At 42.4% G+C, this 21904-nt stretch overlaps 1 protein-coding gene across 1 annotated transcript in view; it reads right to left on the bottom strand.

Annotated features, from left to right (window-relative positions):
- Nucleotides 1-21904, bottom strand: part of aspa (aspartoacylase) — a 42547-nt gene that overhangs the window by 8290 nt on the left and 12353 nt on the right. The window contains exons 2-4 of the mRNA XM_059973450.1: nt 10230-10425; nt 7972-8065; nt 3873-3980 (exon numbers count right to left, since the gene is read on the bottom strand). Coding sequence (XP_059829433.1) covers nt 3873-3980; nt 7972-8065; nt 10230-10425 — 398 coding nt within the window. The remainder of the gene's footprint in view (nt 1-3872; nt 3981-7971; nt 8066-10229; nt 10426-21904) is intronic.

Genomic DNA, 21904 nt, shown 5'->3' with positions numbered 1-21904 from the left:
TCTAAGTTCCTCTTAAATATAGCCAATGAACCGGCCTCAACTGTTTCCTGTGGCAGAGAATTCCACAGATTCATCACTCTCTGTGTGAAGAAGTTTTTCCTCAGATGTTAAGAGTCAGGAGATTCCCTAACATTTACAGCATGAAGGGCACGTTTAGTTTACAGATTAGTTCAGAGGCATGAATTGCAGATCAGGGTAAAAATTGATTATTGATGTCACAGCACTGGTTACACGGCAAAGAAATTCATTGGCTGCAAAGCTCTTTGGGATTTCTTGAGGCCATGAACTGCACTCCATGTGTGAGACTTTGCTATCTGAGCCAAGCCCTGCAGGAGAATTCCCAACTGCTATGCGTGCAAATCAGAAATCGATGAACTACATCTTGTAGTTTTATACTGGGGACCTGCAGCAGATCAGACACCCATCCATAGTGGCCCTCACGTACAGCAGAGAGGTGGTAACATGGAAGATGAAGGTACTCTGACAGTAGTTAGACACGGACAGTCATGTGCCTGCAAAGCAACTGCCTCATTGCTATGGCCTTGCATTCTTTCCCAACAATGACTTGTAGCACCTTCATAAATCAGTCTGCCCCTAGTATACAAAATCAAGCTCTACTTATTTAAATATCGAATATTTTAGAATGTGGGTATCATTGGAGAGAGGAGAGTATTTATCCCTAATTGTCTCTGAAGCTGGGATTCCCAACCTTTTTTGTGCCGCGTTCCCCTACCATTAACTGAAGGGTCCATGGGCCCCAGGGTGGGAGGCCTGCACCAAAGGGTGGCTTGCCGAGGCATTGCCGAGCGAACCACTTCACTGTCGGTTTGCAGTCAGATTTCCTCTCCTGAAGATTACCAGTGATTAAGATGGGGCACCTCCACCCAGGAACCCCATCATGACTAAATGCTTACCAGCCACTTCTCTCCACATACCCTTAGGACCCTTCACAAACCCCCTCCCACCACCTCATGCACTGCCACTTTATGCTTACACTCCACATCTTGTACAGTACGTGCACTGACAGTCACCATCCCCCTGTGCTCCTTGAAGCGTCACTTTACTAACAGTACCATCAGTGTATGAATATAAACAATTTTATGTATATATGGCCACACTGAAACAGTCACTGGTACTTTGTGTTTGGCTTTTATATATAGAGATAGAGATAGAGATAGAGATAGAGATAGAGATAGAGAGACTGTGTCTTATCCTGTGTCTGTGTCTGTGTCTAGGAACAGCTTCTTCCCCTCTGCCATCTGATTTCTGAATGGACATTGAACACATGAACACTACACTACCCCTCTACTTTTTTTATTTCCTATTTTTTGAACTATATATTTCAATTCAGTTTTCTTTTATCTCTCTATTACCCTATATTGCATCGTACTGTTGCCACAAAAGATAACAAATTTCACAATACATGCCAGAGATATTAAACCCAATTCCAATTTATTCTGCACTGGATCCGGAGTAACAATAATTTTGCTCTCCTTTACAGCCGTGTAAGGAAGAATGACCAGAAACTATCCTGAACCTCGAACAATCCAGTAATTTTGTGGTCATTACTGTTCCCTTTTTAAATTATTCCATGTGATGAACTAGATTCAAATTCCACAGGTTGACATGCTGTAAGAACTTTGGTCCAGGCTAAAAGAAAAGTTGGAACTTGACCCAGAGAGAGTGCAATGTTCAGGCTGGTGTTACAAAGAACCTGTTGGAGAGGTGGAGCAAAGTGTGCAAGATTTTCATGATGTTTGTAATCTTCATTTTATAACAAGTCATTAGCCTGAATTAACAGCTATTTAAAGCAGACAGTTAATCTAATCAACTTTGCAGTAAACCCTCATCCCCATCTATAACCTCAGCCACTGCACTGTAAAAAATTTTAAAACACTTTTTATAATGTTGTTTACATTGTAAATAAATGCTGGTCTTTATGTGTGTATGCACATTTTTTTCTGTATCTGTACTTCTACCTTTATTTTTAAAACATTTTTTATTCTGTATAATTGTTGAAGGTTGTTGTTTTTCTGTTGCATGTTGCACCCTGACCAGCACACCACAGCAAATTCCTAACACATGTAAATGTATATGGCGAATAAAGTTGATCCTTGATCCCTAACTACACCAAACCTGGACCACTGTGAGCTGTTCCAAGCACCATGACTCAGGAAGGGGAGACTGGATTTGGAGAGACTACACCATAGGTTCACCATACCAATCTTGGAGTTAGGAGGCAACTCGATCCTGCTTTACCAATTAACTAAATCACGGCTGATCTGATTGTAACCTCAACTCTGCACTTAATACTTTTAAAAGTCGATTTTAAAAGTCAACTTTTAAGTTAAAAATACTCAAACTCTCTACTTCTATTGTTCTGCAAGAATTGAGCTCAAAGACCTCAGCTTTGTCTTAAATAGGGCAACTTCTTATTTTTAAACAGCAGCTCCAGATCTCCATCCTCTCCACGTTCCCCTTTCAAGACCCTTCAGGATCTTGCATGCTTCAGTGAAAGCATAAGCTGTCTTTTGAACTCTAGCAAATGAGCTTCCCTTGTCCAATCCCTTCTTAGAAGGCAACCTACACAGCCTGTGCTTTAGCTCAACTGACTTTTCTTAATTGCTTCCAATGCATTTGCATCCTTTTTCTTAAAAAAAAGGAGACCAAGTACTGTATACATTACTCAAGATGTGGTCTTCTGTGCCTGATCTCCCTAATGACCTTCAACCAATTTTCCTAATTACTTGATATGCCTACAGAGTAGCGTTTTGAAAAATACCTACTAATATCTCTCTGCACCTCAGGACCATGGAATGTCCCAATATTTAAACACGCCTTTTTAAACAAAAATCTAGTTAATTTCACATTTTCCACTTTATATTTATTTTGTTCAATGCTGCCCATTCCCTATCAACCCCACAGCTCACATTCCTGCCTCTCTCTTTGTTGTTGCCAGCAAATTCAGCATCTCGGTCTTGTCTCTTCATTTAGGACTTGCATTGGTGCATACTCAAAACATCTTGCCATCCAGTTTATGTTTGCTCGCCGTTTCCTATTCGTCAGTCCACCTTCTGTCAGTGCCAATGTTTTATAAGAGTGATATCTGGATTCAAAGGGTTAAGAGGAGGGATTACTGAAACTAGGTTTGCATTTTTCTGGAGTTTAGAAGGGTAAAGGTTGATTTATTTGAGGTTTTCAAGATATGAAGGAGAACTGTTCAGGGAAATCAATGACTAAGGGACAGAGTCTAAAAATTCATGCCAAGCCTTTTGTGAGTGAAGTTACAAAACACTTTTCCAAGCAGACAGTGGAGAATAGATAATAAACTGCAATAGATAATAGGTTAATTATTAATTTTAAATCTGATGCTGATATCATACTGCTAAGCAAAATTATTAAAAAGGGAAAGAAGGAGAAGGTAAATTTTTGTCGTCAGTTCACAAATCAGCCATGACCTTATACTTGCTGTCATCATGCTACTAGTGTTTAGGGCAGCAATGGAGGCCCTCCATCTTGGTCTAGAAGGATTTTTCAGTGCTGTTTCTGGGACATTTGTTTTTCAACCAGTCAGGGTTGTTAGCCCGAGCCTAACCCCTGAACCTGGAGAACCAGTGGGCTACTCTCAGCCTGGCCTCTACCCTTTGACCGGTTTGGCATGGGTGACCCTACAAAGCCCTGACTCCAGCTCCCCGGGTTATTGAGGCACACAGGCTTCCAAACCCTACAACAAGGTTGTGGTCCTCTTGGAGGCCTTGATCCTATGGAATGACAAAACAGACTCAAGGATTTAAAGGGCCACCTCTTGTTCTGTGACTGGAAAATGAAAATGCTATGGAATTCAATAGTACAAGGGGCTCAGAGAATCTCACCTTCATTGTAGAAATGTGTGAAATCCAAAGCACTATTCACCAGCTTCCTCATGTTTTCCAAAATGTTTGCCCTGACCACTCCTTGAGGCTGAGGGCCTACTTCGAGACCTGTGGAAGGGAGAGGAAAAAGAAGTTAGGCCAAGGACCTTTTTTAGGCCTGTTGGCTGGAGCCTTGGGTCAGCAAGTCTCTGTGAATCCACAGGGGTAGTTGAAGTCCCAGTGTCTGTGTGTCAGTGTCCACTGTTGGTAGGAGGCCGAAGGCAACGGCCTGACTTGAGTTTAGAGGACTGTTTATGTGCATAGGATGGGGCTTGTTTTGCTGTTGTCAGTTTGTTGCTTGTTGTGCTCTGTGTTGTTCTGCTTAGCATGAGAGCATGGTAACGTTGGCACCAGATTGCATGGTGACTCTTGCCGCCTATCAGCAGCACGACCTGGGTGTGTTCGCTGCTAATGCAAATGCACATTTCACTGTATGCCTTGTTGAACACATGATAAATAATTTGAATCTTGAATCTTGAGATCTGCAGAACTTCCAAAGTGGAAAAGCTGTATTTTATTTTGATGGTTTAAGGCAGGTCCTGGAGAAACGAGAGTAATGAATGTGGTAGGCATTGTTCTAGGTTTTCAAATCTTGCTGCTGTATTAGGGCTCCTGACTGGAAGTGACAGCAGACATTAAGTGTGAAACTGTTTGGGGACACAGACTCAAATTCCACCATTTTCAGGGTGGAAATCAATTTCATTTGGCAAAGTAGAATTTGGAAAATTGGCAATTAGCTTAAATAATGATAATCATGAAATGTTCTCCAGTGGAAGACAACAGTAATCCTTGCCAAGCCTGGCCTGTGTGTGACTCTAGACTTCACCCCACAGAGTTCATTCTGAAATGGCCTCAGGTGCACAATTACCACTCCATAAGATCATCAGGCATCGGAGTAGAATTAAGACATTCAGACCATCAAAGTCTGCTCCACTATTCCATCATAGCTGATTTATTTTTCCTTTCAACCTCATTCTCCCACCTTCTCCCCATAATCTTTGACACCCTTACTAATCAGGAGCTTATCAACCTCTTCTTTAAATATACCCAGTGACTCGGCCTCCACAGCTGTCTGCGGCAATGAATTCCACAGATTCACCACGCACATCTCTGTTCCAAATGGAAGTCCTTGTATTCTGAGGCTATGCTCTCTGGTTCTAGACACCCCCATAATAGGAAACTGTGGTAAACTATGTATACCTGTCTGGACACGCCCCCTGCTGACTGCTCCTGTGGCTCCTCCCACAGACCCCTCTATAAAGGCGATTGGAGGCACTGCTCCCCACCTCAGTCTCCGAGATGCCGTGCTCTGTTTTGCTGCTAAAAAAAAAAGCCTATCGTTCACCACCCGTCTCTGAGAGTTATTGATGGTGCATCAGAAACATCCTCTCCAAGTGCACTCTAGCAAGGCCTTTCAACATTTGATAGTTTTCATATCGAATTCTTATAAGATCCAGTGAGTACAGACCCGGAGCTATCAACCACTCTTCATACCCTTTCATCCTTGGGATGATTCTAGTGAACCTCCTCTGGACCTGTTTGCAGAGGGCAAGGACAGAAACAACAGGAGTAGGCAAAGCCTAGGGTGTGAGAAACTTTAAAAATTCAGCTACCCAATTTATCATAAAGTCTACTGATGTGGAGTTTTCACAAAGGAGCGTGTCAGATCACAGAGCTGGCCTGGCAAAGTGCGTCTAACATACAACTGCACAGAAACCCATGTAGCAAAGAACCGAGTTCCAAGTGCCAGTGCAACTGCAATGAACTTTGTTCTGACATCAACCAAGGACATTACTCTGCTCCAGCTAAACCTCCATTCTTACTATTTCTGCTCCTACGGACTTCAACCCTCAATACTGCAAGGAGGCATACTGGAAAAAAAAGGGAAACACATTTCAATCCTGAAAGGGAAGAACCTCTTTTCTGGTTCATTGTTTGATCTGCTTTCATCTCCTCTTTGCAGAGCAATCTGCACAGTGCTTTAATCGGCATGTGTTGTGTATTATTGAGAGGAGCCCTGTCTGGTTTTCCCATTGATCCATTACAAGCTTCATCTGTTTTGGCTCCAATACACAGTGCTTCTCTTTGAGCTGGCACGCATCTTGCCCCATTTCTACTGTGTCTGTGCAGCTCAATTTCCACTCCTTCCTAATATCGTGAAAGAGTCCACTTTTGACCCAAAGCAGAGTTTCCACATATCTTCTTCCTCCTCTCTCCCACCTTCTTACTCTGACATCTCATCTTTTTTTTCCAGTCCTGATGAAGGGTCTTGACGCGAAACACCAACTCTCTATCTCTTCCCATAGATGCTGCCGAGCCTGCCAAGTTCCAGCAACATTTTGTGTCTGTTCCAATGGATTTCCAGAGTTTCTCATGTTTATGATTCCTCACATTTTAACTGGATAGCCCAGCTATCCTGCACTGTTCATCTTTTGCTTAATCCCTTATGTGATAGCTGGTGTATGTCTGAGGTGGTTTGATTTGAAGCAGATGCAACCACAGCAGGACTACGCCTTGGCAAATCTCCCAACCCATTAAAGCTGATGTGATTCTCCTGCAAAATGAGTGTGTGTGTGAGAGGGCAAGAATGCGCGGGGGGGGGCAGAGAGAGAGAGGGAGGAAAGGGGCAGAGAGAGAGAGGGAGGAAAGGGGCAGAGAGAGAGAGGGAGGAAAGGGGCAGAGAGAGAGAGGGAGGAAAGGGGCAGAGAGAAAGAGAGGGAGAGAGAAAGGGGGAGGGGAGAGAGAGAGAAAGGGGGAGGGGAGAGAGAGAGAAAGGGGGAGGGGAGAGAGAGAGAAAGGGGAGGGGAGAGAGAGAAAGGGGGAGGGGAGAGAGAGAAAGGGGAGGGGAGAGAGAGAAAGGGGGAGGGGAGAGAGAGAAAGGGGGAGGGGAGAGAGAGAAAGGGGGAGGGGAGAGAGAAAGGGGAGAGAGAGAGAAAGGGGAGAGAGAGAGAAAGGGGAGAGAGAGAGAAAGGAGAGGGGAGAGAGAAAGGAGGGGGAGAAAGAAAGGGGGAGGGGAGAGAGGGAGAGAGAAAGGGGGAGGGGAGAGAGGGAGAGAGAAAGGGGGAGAGGAGAGAGGGAGAGAGAAAGGGGGAGGGGAGAGAGGGAGAGAGAAAGGGGGAGGGGAGAGAGGGAGAGAGAAAGGGGGAGGGGAGAGAGGGAGAGAGAAAGGGGGAGGGGAGAGAGAGAAAGGGGGAGGGGAGAGAGAGAGAAAGGGGGAGGGGAGAGAGAAAGGGGAGAGAGAGAGAGAAAGGAGAGGGGAGAAAGAAAGGGGAGGGGAGAGAGGGAGAGAGAAAGGGGGAGGGGAGAGAGGGAGAGAGAAAGGGGGAGGGGAGAGAGGGAGAGAGAAAGGGGGAGGAGGAGACTGAGAGCGAACACACGCAAGAGGGAGGGGTCAGACAGACTGCGTAACAGCTTCTTCCCTCAGGCTGTGAGACCGATGGATACTCTGCCACCACCGAGATCTTGTCACTAGGACAGAGAGCCACACTACAGGCAGTATGAATTATATTTTATTAACTTAGTTGTGATAATATTTTATTTTCTGTTCTGTGTGTGATAAGTGTTTTGTGGGTACAACATGGTGTGGAGGAATATTGTTTTGTTTGGTGTGTGTGTGTGTATATGTACGTATATGTGTATGTATATATATATATATATACACACACACACGTACAGTCAAATGACAATAAACTTGAACTTGATGACCAATGAAATGATTAGTATAGAAATTCATCTCCTGTAAGTAGCACTAAGTGCATTACAATTTTTATTAGTGCTTCAATGGAATTAATTTGGAAGGTAGGGTGCGGTGTACAGAAGTTTCTAATTTGTCAAAGTGCTTTTGGAGTATGTTCACAGTTGTCACCTTGGACAAATATAGTTAGCAAGGATGCTAACTCCTGCATTGTACAGCACCACCCAGCACTCCCCCACCAGCCCCAGACAAGAGATGAACTTCTAGGTGATTTAATTTCCATTCTTAGACGAAAACAGTTTTCCCCACCAGTAATCATTATCTTTCTTGCCGAGATGTTCACACACTTTGGAATTCAGAGCTTACCTACAGAGTGCTTTGCAACCATTCGTATTGCACCATATTGAACGGCAGGGTTATCGAGCAGAAGCACATGACAGTTACTAAATGCCAGCGTATTCTAGACAGGAGAGATCATATTGTTTAGATGTTAAATTTGCTCCACGTGCCCATGGAAAAGTATATCTGGAAGTAAATGGTCTTATTGTATAGTTTAACTTAGTTCCATTTTCAAAGAATGTCTGTTTTATGTGCAAGTCCTTTCTGAGAGGATTGTCCTACAATTCAAGGAGCTTTCCAGTTTTTGTATTCTCCTGACTTATTTCCTTTCATCGGACAAACTTGGACTGATTTCTCAGCAGCACTGGAGACTGAGGGGAGATCTGATAGAAGGTTATTGAATTATGAGAGGCAGAGATGCGCTCATGTAAAGGGCATACAAATTTCTTATAGACAGAGTCAGAATTGAACTCTGAACTCTGAAGGTCTGAGCTGTAGTAGCACTGCACTAACCACTATGCTCCTGTGGCTCCCCAGTGCAGACATCCCACCTCTCCCAGAAGTTCCGGGAGTCTCCCACATATTAATAGCGGCTCCCTGATGCTCACAGATTATATACAACATACCAGAAATCGATTTTTTTTTGAGAGCGAGAGAGAGCATCCTGATTGGTCTCTCTTCGTGCTAAGTAGACCTATCAGTTTTCTCTGTGGGCGGGCTTTACAGTCGACATCGCTCTCTCTTTCATTGTCCATCAGTTCAGTTTAGTGTCCTGCAGCGCCATGGCGGAGTGTTCCAAAAAAAATATAAAATGCCCTTCACCCCAGACCCCTGTCTAATAGGGGTCAAAATTAATGACAGTGTGCTCGCTGCACTGTTTGCAACAGTGACTTTTCTACTGCCCATGGTGGGTTAAATGTTGAGGTGAGTTTAACAGGTGTCATTCGTTCATTAGCATAGCTAACGTTATTTAAATTAGCTGGCTAGCCGCTAAGGAGCTACTCTACTGATGTCCTATGTGATGAGGCCAAACTCCCTGTAGACTTGCTTAAAGTTGCAATAGAATAAAAAAGCAACTCCATGATAATATAAGTACATAATTTAATGTCACATTAATATTACATACACCTTTGGAGGTCGACCGGTGGGGGGGGGGGGGGTGGTAATATGGGGTTGTGGGGGGCAGGGGTGCTACCTCCCTGAAATGAGTTTTTGCAGAGTGGGATGGCTGCCAATGAACCTGACCTGACACTGTTAAGTCAAGTGGAGTTCATTATCACATGCAGAGATATGGCAAGGTAGAGATACAAAGCAAATCTTATCTACAGCAGCATCAGGGTTTTCATTGTTCCAGCCCCTCACCATACTTTTACCATTTACTTATTTAACCTATCGGCACTTCTGACTGAAGAAATGAAAAGCAAAGGTGCACAGCACAAGCATCGGGAGCATGGAGCGGTTAACATAATGTCCAGGCAATGACTGATTGCAGAGAGCCCAGGCAAGAAAGGTTTATGAAGAGCAAAGCTTCCCTTTACATAGCAGGCTGCTGGAGACACGATAAGAATGTAACAGAAGCAAAATGCAACAGCAGGTCAGGCAGCATCAATGGGAAAAAGTAAACAGTTGACGTTTTGGGCCGATACCTTTCGTCAGGACTGGAAAGGAGGAAGAGGAGTCGGAATAAGAGGGTGGGGGGAAGGAGGAAGTAGTACAAGGTGGCAGGTGGTAGATAGACAGCGGGAGGGGGGAAGGGGTGAATTAAAGAGCTGGGAAGTTGATTGGTGGGAGAGATGAAGGGCTGGAGAAGGGGCAATCTGATAGGAGAGGACAGAAGGCCATGGAAGGAAGGGAAGGGAGACGAGCACCAGAGAGAAGTGATGGCAGGTAAGGAGAAAAGGTGTGGGAGGGAAACAAGAATGGGGAATGGTGAAGGAGGGGTGGGAAAATTTCTGGAAGTTACAGAAGAATGAAAAACACACGCCAACTAAGAGACAATTACTTTAACTTATCATCAGTTTCTATTTTGTAATTTCTATTGACTTTTAACACTGGTATTGTGAATGACAATTGATCTTGCAAGTAAGGAATTCAAACGTACACTGTTTACCGAATGGTCAATATCTGCAACTGCTCGTCAACTCTGTATAAAGCTGGCATTTCTCTGTTCAGCATTCAGAACAGGGAGGGTGACAGGGCCACACTGTTCTCCTCGTGCACAAGTAAATAAAGTGTGGTTGAGGTGAGTATGAGTCCAGTTAAACAGTGACAACAGGAGCACCTACCTTGATGTAATTAATCAGCTGAATGGTAAAATCATCATTGGAGGTCTTCAGGATCAGACAGTTCCCCATGTTGGCTGTTGTGTTGTGAAGATCTAAAGCAAGGTCATAGGCGTTTTCACTTCCTTTTGGTCCAAACGTCTGATTTATTTGCTGTGCTAACTTAACTTCATGAGGCATGGAGTCACACGGCAGCATGCTGTTGAGTACAAAGACTTTTCACTTATCAGCAAAGAATATTTTTGCTAAAACTGTAATGATCAAAATTACCTGGCTGGTTTTTGTCAAGGCCAGTAGACTTATCTTCTGTCTTGCAATGAAAAGAAATCCACACAAAGTATACAAATTAGGCCCCTGCTATTTCCTGCGCTCTATCCAAAGTTCAAAGTCAGAGTAAATTTTATTATCAAAGTACATATATGTTGCCATATACAAACCTGATGTTCATTTTCTTGCGGGCATACTCAACAAATCCATAGAATTGTAATCTTAACAGAATCAGTGAAAGACCACCCAACTAAAGCGATCTAATGGAGTGCAGAAGACAACAAATTGTACGTGCAGATTTATGAGGGGTGATTAATAAGTTTGTGGACTAAGGTAGAAGGAGATGAGTTATTAACTTCAAACTTTCTGCATAATCACTCAAAGAGTTGACCTGCATGTGCATGTGCATGTGCTGTATAACTCATCTCCTTCTACCTTAGGCCACGGACGTATCAATCACCCATCTGTGGACACTTTCTGGAGGTCCAAGATCCCTATGCTCCACGACCACTGGACTAAGTGTGTAAATGTAGGAGGGGACTATGTTGAAAAATAAATGTGCTAGGTTTTCTAACATTGATAAGTTTGTGGCCTAAGGTAGAAGGAGTCAATCACCCCTCATAAATAGATTGCAATAATCATCGAGAACGTGAGATGAAGAGTCCTTGAAATGAGTCCTTTGGTTGTGGGAACATTTCAATGATGGGGCAAGTGAAGCTGAATGAAGTTATCCCCTTCGGTTCAAGAGCCTGATGATTGACGGGTGGTAACTAAGCTCAAGTAGAGATAGGTACATCATTGTGCCCTATTGCATAATACAGTCTTCTCAGAACTCTTTCTTCTTATTGCTTGCACTGTTTGAACAACGATAGAGAATAAGAAATCATTCGATGCATTTTCTGTTTTTTTTTAATTTTACAATAATCTGGTAGGTTCATATTGATACCAGCATTTTATTTCCATTTGTGTTTAATTTCTTGAACTTCATTTTGCCAGCAACCATGCTGGGATTCAGAATGAAGTCTCCAGTTCATTTGCAGGGTCTCTGGATAATTGTTGCAGTAAGCTCACCACAGTGCTAATGCAGTGACATGGATGGACAGGAAAATCTTCTTTGTATCAGCAATGCCAAAATTATAACTGACTAAAGAAAAAGCACGACGTTCTCGTGTGACCATGTCACATCTAATAAAACAAGAATTGTTGGAAATATTGATTTGATGTTTTTGTTTGTGTGTGTCATCTTTCATCGATTCTACTGTGTTTTGTATCTACCATGAATGCCCGCAAGAAAAATAACCCCTGGGTAATACATGGTGACATACACTTAGTTAGCACTTTATCAGTCACATGCAGTACCTAAGTAACGTGGCCACTGAGTGAATGTTCATGGTCTTCTGCTGCTGTAGCCCATCCTCTTCAAGGTTCGACGTATTGTGCATTCAGAGATGCTCTTCTGCACACTACTACTGTAACGTGTGGTTATTTGAGTTGCTGTCACCTTCCTGTCAGCTTGAACCAGTCCGGCCATTCTCCTCTGACCTCTCTCATTGTCAAAGCAGTTACACCTACAGAACTGCTGCTCACTGGATGCTTTTTGTTGTTAAGACCATTCACTGTAAACTCTGTGCATGAAAATCTTAGCAGATCAGCAGATTCTCAAACCACTCCGTCCGGCACCAACAATCATTCCACAGTAAAGGTCACTTAGATCACATCTCTTTCCCATTCTGATGCTTGGTCTAAACAACACCTGAACCTCTTGACCCTTGCTTTTATGCATGGAATTGCTGCCACATGGTTGGTTGATTAGATATTTGTATTAGCGGGCAAATATACCTAATAAAATGGCCATTGAGTGTATATGCACTTTAATAATAAATTTACTTTGAACTTCTGAATATCTGTGGAGATTGGAGTCTGTTATGGGGTGGGGGGGCTACTGCACAGGACCGAAAGAAGCTGCAGAGGGTTGTAAATTTAGTTGGCTCCATCTTGGGTACTAGCCTACAAAGTATCAAAGACCTCTTCAGGGAGTGGTGTCTCAGAAAGGCAGCGTCCATTATTAAGGACCTTCAGCACCCAGGGCATGTCCTTTTCTCACTGTTACCAACAGGTAGGAGGTACAGAAGCCTGAAGGCACACACTCAGCGATTCAGGAACAGCTTCTTCCCCTCTGCCATCCGATTCCTAAATGGACATTGAACCCTTGAACATTGTCTCACTTTTTTAATATACATATTATTTCTGTGAATTTGCACTATTTTAAATCTATTCACTATATATATACTGTAATTGACTTACTTTTGTTCCTCCTTCTTCTATATTATATATTGCGCTGAACTGCTGCTGCTAAGTTAACAAATTTCATGACACATGCCAGTGATAATAAACCTGATTCTGATTCAGAGCTTTCATGTTTCAATTCAATGACTTTTAATAATTGCGATTCGGTATCCGGAGATGCCATCTGGCTCCGTTCCTGGATCACTGGCATCCCTCTCAGTTGCTGCTGGTGTTTTCTGTGCACATAATCTTAAACCCCAGCATGTTCTGCAGCAGACCCTGCGATCCAAGGTAATTCCATCCCTGGACCAGAGCAACGAATTGCGGGGAACTAGGGGAAGTGTACTGAACAAAAGCAATATTTACAAAGGTAAAATACTTAGAGACAATTTATTTTCTTTAAAAAATTTATTAATTGAATTTTCATATGGTTATAGAAAGAAAAAAAATTATCAACCCTTCCCCCCTCCCCCGAACATATCCCCATAGAAAAAAAAGAGAAGAAAAAAGAAAGAAAGAATGCCTGGATATTGGAAGATCCCCACATGCTCCATGGAGTTCATAATAGCTTTAATATGTATATTTATTTCTTTCCCCAGATAACCAATAATTTTATCTTCGGAGCACCTATATATTTAATCCTATTTTTTGTAAATAAGGGTGCCAAATTTTCAGAAATATTTCATATTTATCTCTTAAATTATAAGTAATTTTTTCAAGTGGAATGCATTCTTCCAACGATCTATACTTAAATATGAATCCGATTTCCAAGTAACTGCCAAGGCAATTTTTATGAATTCTTTCTGATATTTATTCAATTTGGATTTCGATTTTATCCCTTCAATATCACCTAGTAAAAATAATGTTGGATTATGTGGAAGTTGTATTCCAATAATTTGTTCCAGTAAAACTCTTAAATTTGTTGAATTTTAAAACAAGATCACGTAGAGTGTAAAAAAGTACCAATTTCTTGATTACATCGAAAACATTGATCAGATAAATTTGAGTTTAATCTATTTATTTTTTGTGGTGTAATATATATTTGACGTAAAAAGTTATATCATACTAATCTTAGTTGAACATTTATTGTATTTGTCATACTGTCAAGACATTAATCTTGACCAACTTTTCATCAATTTTAATATTCAAATCAGTTTCCCATTTTTGTCTTGACTTATGAATTCCTTATTTAATTGCCTGTTTTTGAATCAAATTATACATACCAGAAATAAATGTTTTAATTTTTCCTTTATGAATTAAAGTTTCTATTTCATTAGGTTTTGGCAATAGCATTGTTTGACCCAATTTATCTCTTAAATAAGCCCTTAATTGGAAATAACAGAAAAGAGTGTTGTTTGATATTTTATATTTATTCTTCAATTGGTCAAATGACATTAATATACCTCCTTCAAAACAGTCTCCTATATATCTAATCCCTTTGTGAAACCAGTTATATAAAAGCTGATTGTCCATTGTAAAAGGGATAAGTTTATTTTGAATTAAAGGTCTCTTTGCTAATAAAGATTTCTTTATCTCATCATCAACACTTATCTTACTCCATAAATCAATCAAATGTTTTCGTATAGGAGATTCTTTCTTTTTCCATATCCATTTAGATTCCCATTTATATATAACATCTTCTGGTATATTTTCTCCTATTTTGTCTAATTCTATTCTAATCCATGCCGGTTTATCTTCATCAAAAAAAGATGCAATAAATCTAAGTTGATTTGCTTCGTAATAATTCTTAAAATTTGGTAATCGTAACCTCCTAGGTCAAATTTCCATGTCAATTTTTCCAACGATATTCTTGACATCTTACCTTTCCAAAGGAATTTCCTCACTCATTTATTTAACTCTTGAAAAAATTCTGTGGTAATTGTATTGGTAGTGTTTGGAATAAATATTGTAATCTAGGGAATATATTCAGTTTTACAGCATTGACTCTACCCATTAATGTTATTGGTAACATCATCCATTTATCAAGATCCTCTTGAATTTTTTTCAATAATGGCAAATAATTTAATTTATATAAATTCTTTATATCATTATCAACTCTCATACCTAAATACTTTATACCATTTATTGGCCATCTAAATTGAGTTATTAATCGACATTGACTATAATCTCCTTTAGTAAGGGGTAGAATTTCACTTTTATCCCAATTTATTTTGTACCCTGATATTTTCCCATATTCTTCCAATCTAGAAGATAATTTACGCAGCGAATGCAATGGATTAGTTAGATAAATCAGAACACCATCAGCAAATAAGTTAATCTTATATTCCTCCTGATCAACTCTGAAACCCATAATATCCGAGTCAGTTCTAATTAATTCAGCTAATGGTTCTATTGCCAACACAAATAAAGCAAGTGATAATGGACAACCTTGTCTAGTTGACCTTGTTAACTTAAATGATGTTGAAAGACAATTTATTTTCATGATGTAAACATGTAGCTTTCCCATTCCAGAACTAATATGCCAACTAACATTTGCAAATAGTAAATAGTTTTTGACAATTTATTCTGAAGACAGTCCTAAAATTTTAGGTATAATTATTGATTCTTCAACAAACCCAACACTGCAGAATGGATGCAGAATGCAGAGCAAGGGTGCCTAAGACTTTTGCACAGTACTGTATTTGTCAACATGGAGCAGAGGGCGGGTTTGTAAATCTGGTGGGAGCAAAGGATGTTGGGAATGGCGAGGGTGGAGTGCCGCGGGAGGGGTGTGGGTCAGGTGGCAGAGGAGCAGTGCCAGGGGTGGGGGGAGGTGGGTGGGTGCAGATACTCCTAGCCCTGAGACACCAGGCAAGAACATTTGATGCCAAGCAATTGGTCTATTGAACATTGCAGGATGTCTCTCTGTTGCTTCCCACTCCCTCCCCTCTTCCCTTCCCCTTTTCCCAACCATAATTCCCCTCTCCCTGTCCCCTTCCCACTCTCAGTCCACAATAGAGACCCATAGCAGAATCAGGTTTATCATCACTCAGGTCATGAAATTTGTTTCTTTTTTGTGGCAGCAGTACAGTGCAATACTTAAAATTACTACAACACTGTGCAAAAGCTTTAGGCACCCTAGCGCGCGTGCTCTCTCTCTCTCTCTCTCTCTCTCTCTATTTTACATATATATATCTCTCTAAGACTTTTATACAGTACAGTTAATTTCTATTCTGGTCAAATATACACTCAACTACTTTGCAGCAATTTGACCTCCAAGCTAGGTATCGGAACTCCCGGGTTCCCCAGGGCCATCCTGATCATTTACACCAGCTTGCAAGAAATGGCTGAGCTGCCACGTTAAGTTAATATCAGCAGCTGTGTTCGAAACCTCACTGCATGCTCCGTGTCTGCGACTCGAAGAGCAGTAATAAGCTGATACGTTTGCGTTGTGCTTTGCTTGGGAGTGGAGATGTTAGGGACTGCAGCGGCAGGAACAACGTGCTGTAGACACAAGAGATTCTGCCGGGAATCCAGAGCAACCCACACAAAATGCTGGAGGAATTCAGCAGGCCAGGCAAGGAAAGGAAGTTGTGAGGATGGGTCTTAGCCTGAAATATTGACCCTTTAATCTTTTCCACAGCAACGTGCTATAGATTGACTCAAATACTTTTTGCCATAAAGCTTGAATTCCTCAAATATATGTAACTCAGCTTTAATTACACTCAAACTTTTGAGAGAAGAAATTCATCCCCCTTCCCAGTCTTAAATAGGCTTCTTCCGATTCTAAGACCAAACTCACTGGCCCAGGGAACATATTGTTACAGCATTTACCCTCTCCATGTTTCAATGCAATTTCTTTCTTCTAACCTCCAGCGAGTTGAGTCCCAATCTTAAAAGAGCATGGGAGGTGGGATTATTATGGAAGAGCGCTCACTGGCAAGTGGGGCCGAATGGCCTGTTTCCCTATGGTACGATTTATGGTTCTTTAATCTGATTGATCTTTCCATAGCTGGGGTCACCCTAGTATTAGTTCTCAGAACTGCCCCTACCAGTCTGTGAACTGCTTCCTTGGACATTTAGTCTTGCTAGTTGCAGGAGAACTTCTGCCGGAAAGAGCCTGGCCTTCAGGGAATGCGTTGTGGGGGGAGGTTGAGCAGAGATTGTGGGGCAGCAGGGTAGAGTAGCAGTTAGCAATACCCTATTATGGTGCCGGCAACATGAGTTCAATTCCGCCGTAATCTGTAGGCAGTTTGCATGTTCTCCCCTTGACCACGTGCTCCAGTTTCCTCCGACATTCCAGAGGCATTGGGTTAGTAGGTTAATCGGTCAAATGAGTGTAATTGGACAGCATGGCTCTTTGGGTTAAAAGGGTCTGTGACCATGTCGTATCTCCAAATGGAATAAAAATCTCACAATACTCTCCTTCAGTGCCAATACAAATATACTAATTGACAATCTAATATTAACATTAAACAGAATATGCAGATGCTTCATGGCCCCACTGTTCGGTGGGAGAGTCGATATACAGAGCACAAAGATTCAGTAATTTCTCCTGAGGTTTAATCTTAGAATTGTAATGGAACAGAAGAAGGTCTTTTGGCATAAAGTGCACTACTTCCCCTACAACAGTCTGATTAATCTTTTTTCCCTGATCTTTGCCCTCTCCACTGCAAATTATACTAAGTGCCTTTCCTGACTGATGTGACCCCCTTTGAAGGCCCTGACTGATCCATCATTCCAGGAGGTGAATTTCAACTCCAATTGTTCTCTGAGTAAAAGGGTTTTCCCCTCACATTCTGCTTGGTATTTCCAGCCCAAGATTTCATATTAGAGCTCCTTGGTCCTTGAGCTATCTGGTAATGAGACACTGTAAACTCTGCCCTTACAATACCTCTATTTAGCCAATTAAAAGTTGAGGTCCTGTACATCACAAGAGCTTTAGGAACAGAACAATCAACTTCCTAGCTCTTTATTTCACCCCTCCCTCTCTCCCGAAATCACCCATCATCTGCCACCTTCCTCCCCTCCCTCCCCCAAACCTTCCTATTCTGACTTCTCCCCTTTCTTTCCAGTCCTGGAGAAGCAATTCGGGCTGAAATGTCGACTGTTTACTCTTTTCCATCAATGCTGCCTGGTCTGCTGCGTCCCTCCAGCATTTTGTGTGTGTTGTTCGGATCTCCAGCATCTGCAGATTTTCTTGTGTCAGAAGTAAGTCAGTGGGCTTTTGTGCCTAATCTCAAAGTTCAAAGTAAACTCATTATTGAAGTATGTTTGTCACTGTATACTACTCTGAGATTTATATTCTTGCATTCACAGTAAAACAAATACAATAGAATCAATGAAAAACTATAGACAAAGACTGACAAACAATTAATGTGCAAATACAAGTACATAAATAATACTGAGAACTTGATCTGCAGAGTCCTTGGAAGTGAGTCCGTAGGTTGTGGAATCAGTTTATTGTTGACCTGAGCAAAGTTCACTCACCTCAACAATGAACTCTCTTTCAACAAGATCACAGTTGATGCTTTATTTCAACAACCCCTTCCTGCTGTAAGCCCTATCCACTGATTTTCTGTGTCCAAAAAGCGAATGGCCTCCATCTTGAATATACTCACACGCTGAGACTTCACGATACTCCTGAGTAGTGAGTTCCATACATCCACTCCCTTCCGAGCAAAGAAGCTTCTTTTCATTGCTGACCTGAGTAGCTAGTCCCTTATTTCAGAAAATAATTCTTAAAAGTGCCACTTAAACTTCCTCTCTGATCCAAGTTCAAAGTACATTTATTATCAAAATATGTATACAATCTTGAGAGTTGTATCCTTACAGGCAGCCACAAAACAAAGAAACCCAATACCACCCATTAAAACAAAGGAGGACCATCAAACACCCAACAAATCACAGCTAGAATACCAAAGGCCCTCAGGATGGCGAAGGCAAGCACTCCCTCTGCTGATTAGCAGATGTGGAGAGTGAGTGAATGAAGGATCTGACCTTGGACACTGGTTTCAGCTCAGGGACCCTTTGTCAGAAGGAATCAAGTTTGTTTTAAGTTGTTTAATGGGTGGGAAACGGAATACTTCTCATGGAGGGGGGCAAAGCCGAGGTTGTGTATGAAGACGTTGGCTGATAGGGAAATTAGAGGGAGAACACAAGAAATGTAAAAGCTAGGGGCTGCTGTACCCTCCAAAATACTCTGCAGTTCATGTTAGAGGGGGAGGGGGAGGGGGAGAGGGAGGGGGAGAGGGAGGGGGAGAGGGAGGGGGAGAGGGAGGGGGAGAGGGAGGGGGAGAGGGAGGGGGAGAGGGAGGGGGAGAGGGAGGGGGAGAGGGAGGGGGAGAGGGAGGGGGAGAGGGAGGGGGAGAGGGAGGGGGAGAGACAGTCAATATTTCAGGTGGATAATGGCAACAGAACTGACCTGTTTCAATACAAGCAAGAAAGATGTTAACGCGAAGCTGCTGAATTCCTGAAGCTGGTGAATGAAAGATGTATCAGAAAAGAGGGTCCTTGCGCTGGAGAGAATGAGGAAATCCACCAGAGGAGGTTTGAGGAGAGAGTCCCCAGACAAAGGAGCAATGTTGCAAGATGTATCAAGGTGAGATCCAGAGAACTAAGAATACTGCTTTCTTATGCAAACTCATTTACCCACACGTACATTAACATTTAAAAGGCATTTGGATAGAAAGGTGGTTAGGAAAGGTTTAGAGGAATATGGGACAAATATGAACAAATGGGACGATCTTAGACAGAAACCTTGGTCAGATTTGATTTAAAATAGATTGGCCTTATTTATCACATATACATAAAAACATCGAAACGTGCTGTGAAACACACCCCCCCTCCCCAACACTGGGGGTTCTCAGCAGGCCAGGCAGTATTCGTGGAAATGAACAAGCAGTTGATGTTTTGAACCGAGACCCTTCTTCAGGACTGAAAAGGAAGGGTGAAGATGCCAGAATAAAACAGCGGGAGAGTATGCATGTTTCTGTGTCAACGACCAACACACAGACTGACAATTGCGCTGTGGGTAGTCCTTAAGTGTTACCACACCTTCTATGTCAATATAGCATGCCCACAAATTACTGACCATAACCATAAGCCGCTGGAATACAGGAGGAAACCGGAGCATCAAGGGGAAACCTTTGCAATCAGAGAGAATGTCCTTACAGACAGTGGCAGGAATCAAACCCCGATCAGTGACTGCTGATGTCCTAAAGCGAATGCGCTAATCGCTATTCTGTCACGTCACCCTTGTCAGGATGGACAAATTGGGCTGAAAGGCTCACTTCTGCATGGAATGTCTACAGTCATGTCCCTATGCTTACTCAGTCACACAAACACATGTGACTACAAGACAGAGGAGGCCTGCTCCCCCATTCCATCATGGCTAATTTATTATCCCTCTCAACACTATTCTCCTGCCTTCTCCCTGTAACCTTTGACACACTTGCTAATCAAGAACTGATCAACCTCTGGCTTAAATAAACCCAGTGACTTAGCTTCCACATCTTTCTGTGGCAATGAATTCCACAGATTCACCACACCCTGGCTAAAGAAATTCCTCCTCATCTCTGTCCTAGATGGACACCTCTGTTCTGAGGTTGTGCTCTCTGGTCCTAGACTTCCCTACTATAGGAAACATCCTTTCCATATCCACTCTATCTAGGCTTTTTCCATCTGTATGAACCAGATACAACGCCCTGCCTTAGACCATTTTTCACTCTCACCCCAGAACTGATCTTTTAACCCCTCCACTTCCCCCTTAAGGGCCAAGTGTGGAATAGTGGGCTGATGAAGAGCATCCTCAATGCCTTTCATTCAGCTACAACAAGAAGCCACACACAATGGAGGGGCCCCTTTGCACAGAGTGCCTGATCAGGAATGAGGCCGTGGTCCTTCTCCTCCTTGTGAGTGGGGGTGGGTGCAGAGGGAAAATGTGCCAGGGTAATGCTTACTGAACTACAACACCGAGGCACTGGGAGGACCACAACAGGGGTGTTTTCAGGACACAGCCGACACAGGTGCACGGCGAGATGCTGAATGACCAACCAGGCAGAAGACGAGAAGGAGAATGAAGAGGTCCATCCTGTGCTCTCAGAGGAAGTTGAGTGGTGCCAGGAGATCAAAATCCTCACTCTGAGGGTGAAAGCACACAACTTTGCAAGAGATTGGACACAATCCTGTGACACGGCGTTAACTGGTTCTGCTGAAGGACGCCTGAGGCACAGGTGCAGTTCACTCAAAGTCCTTCTGCCTCCATACTGACTCACCCTTACACTGAGGACGAGAAGAGGCTTTTTCCCTCCACTACTATCTTGATCACTGCACGGCTCTTGATGCACATGTCTGGGAAGTGCAGTTGGAGTGCAGACTGGAAGAAAGCCATGGAACCAGCCCTCAGGGTAGTGTTGGCAGCTGGAAGTGTCTGCTAGTGCAAGCACCCTCACGCCGGGTTACGCAATCAGACATACCACCAGGTTTAGGAACTGCTGTTACCCTTCAACCATCAGGCTCCTGAACCATAGTGGATAACTTCACTCAACACTGAACTGATTCCACAACCTATGGACTCACTTCTCAGTATTATCTATTATCCATTTATTTACTTGTACATTTTGTCTTTATTATTATAAATTTACTTACTTATTGAGATACAGCACAGAATAGGCCCTTCGAGCTGTGCTGCTAGCGACCCCTATTTAACCCTGGCCTAATCGCTCTTTTACACATTGATTGTTTGTCAGTCAGTCCTCGTTTGTGTATGGTTTTTTCATTAATTTCTTTGTCCACCCTTGAATGCCTGCAAGAAAATAACTCTCAAGGTAGTATATGAAATAAACGTACTTTGATAATCCATTTACTATGAACTTTGAACCTGGCATTCACCATCACTACATGCGTATGAACCATGAGCAGATTGGGAAGTAGAAACTGATTAAAAACATTGAAAATGAATAACCTGCAGGCCTCTGAGGAAAGACTCGGGTCAAATTACTTCTAACTTTGCTCTATGCTTGTAACAAATATTTCGCTGCCAACTTAATTGTTTGACCTCATTTATTGAACACTACATTATATAGTAGCCACTTCATTTAGTACACCTGCTCATTAATGCAAATATCTAATCAGCTAATCACGTAGCAGCATCTCAATGCATAAAAGCACGTAGACATGGTCAA

Source organism: Hypanus sabinus, chromosome 6 (assembly GCF_030144855.1).
Source record: "Hypanus sabinus isolate sHypSab1 chromosome 6, sHypSab1.hap1, whole genome shotgun sequence".
NCBI lineage: Eukaryota > Metazoa > Chordata > Chondrichthyes > Myliobatiformes > Dasyatidae > Hypanus > Hypanus sabinus.
This window is presented reverse-complemented; position numbering and strand designations above follow the sequence as displayed.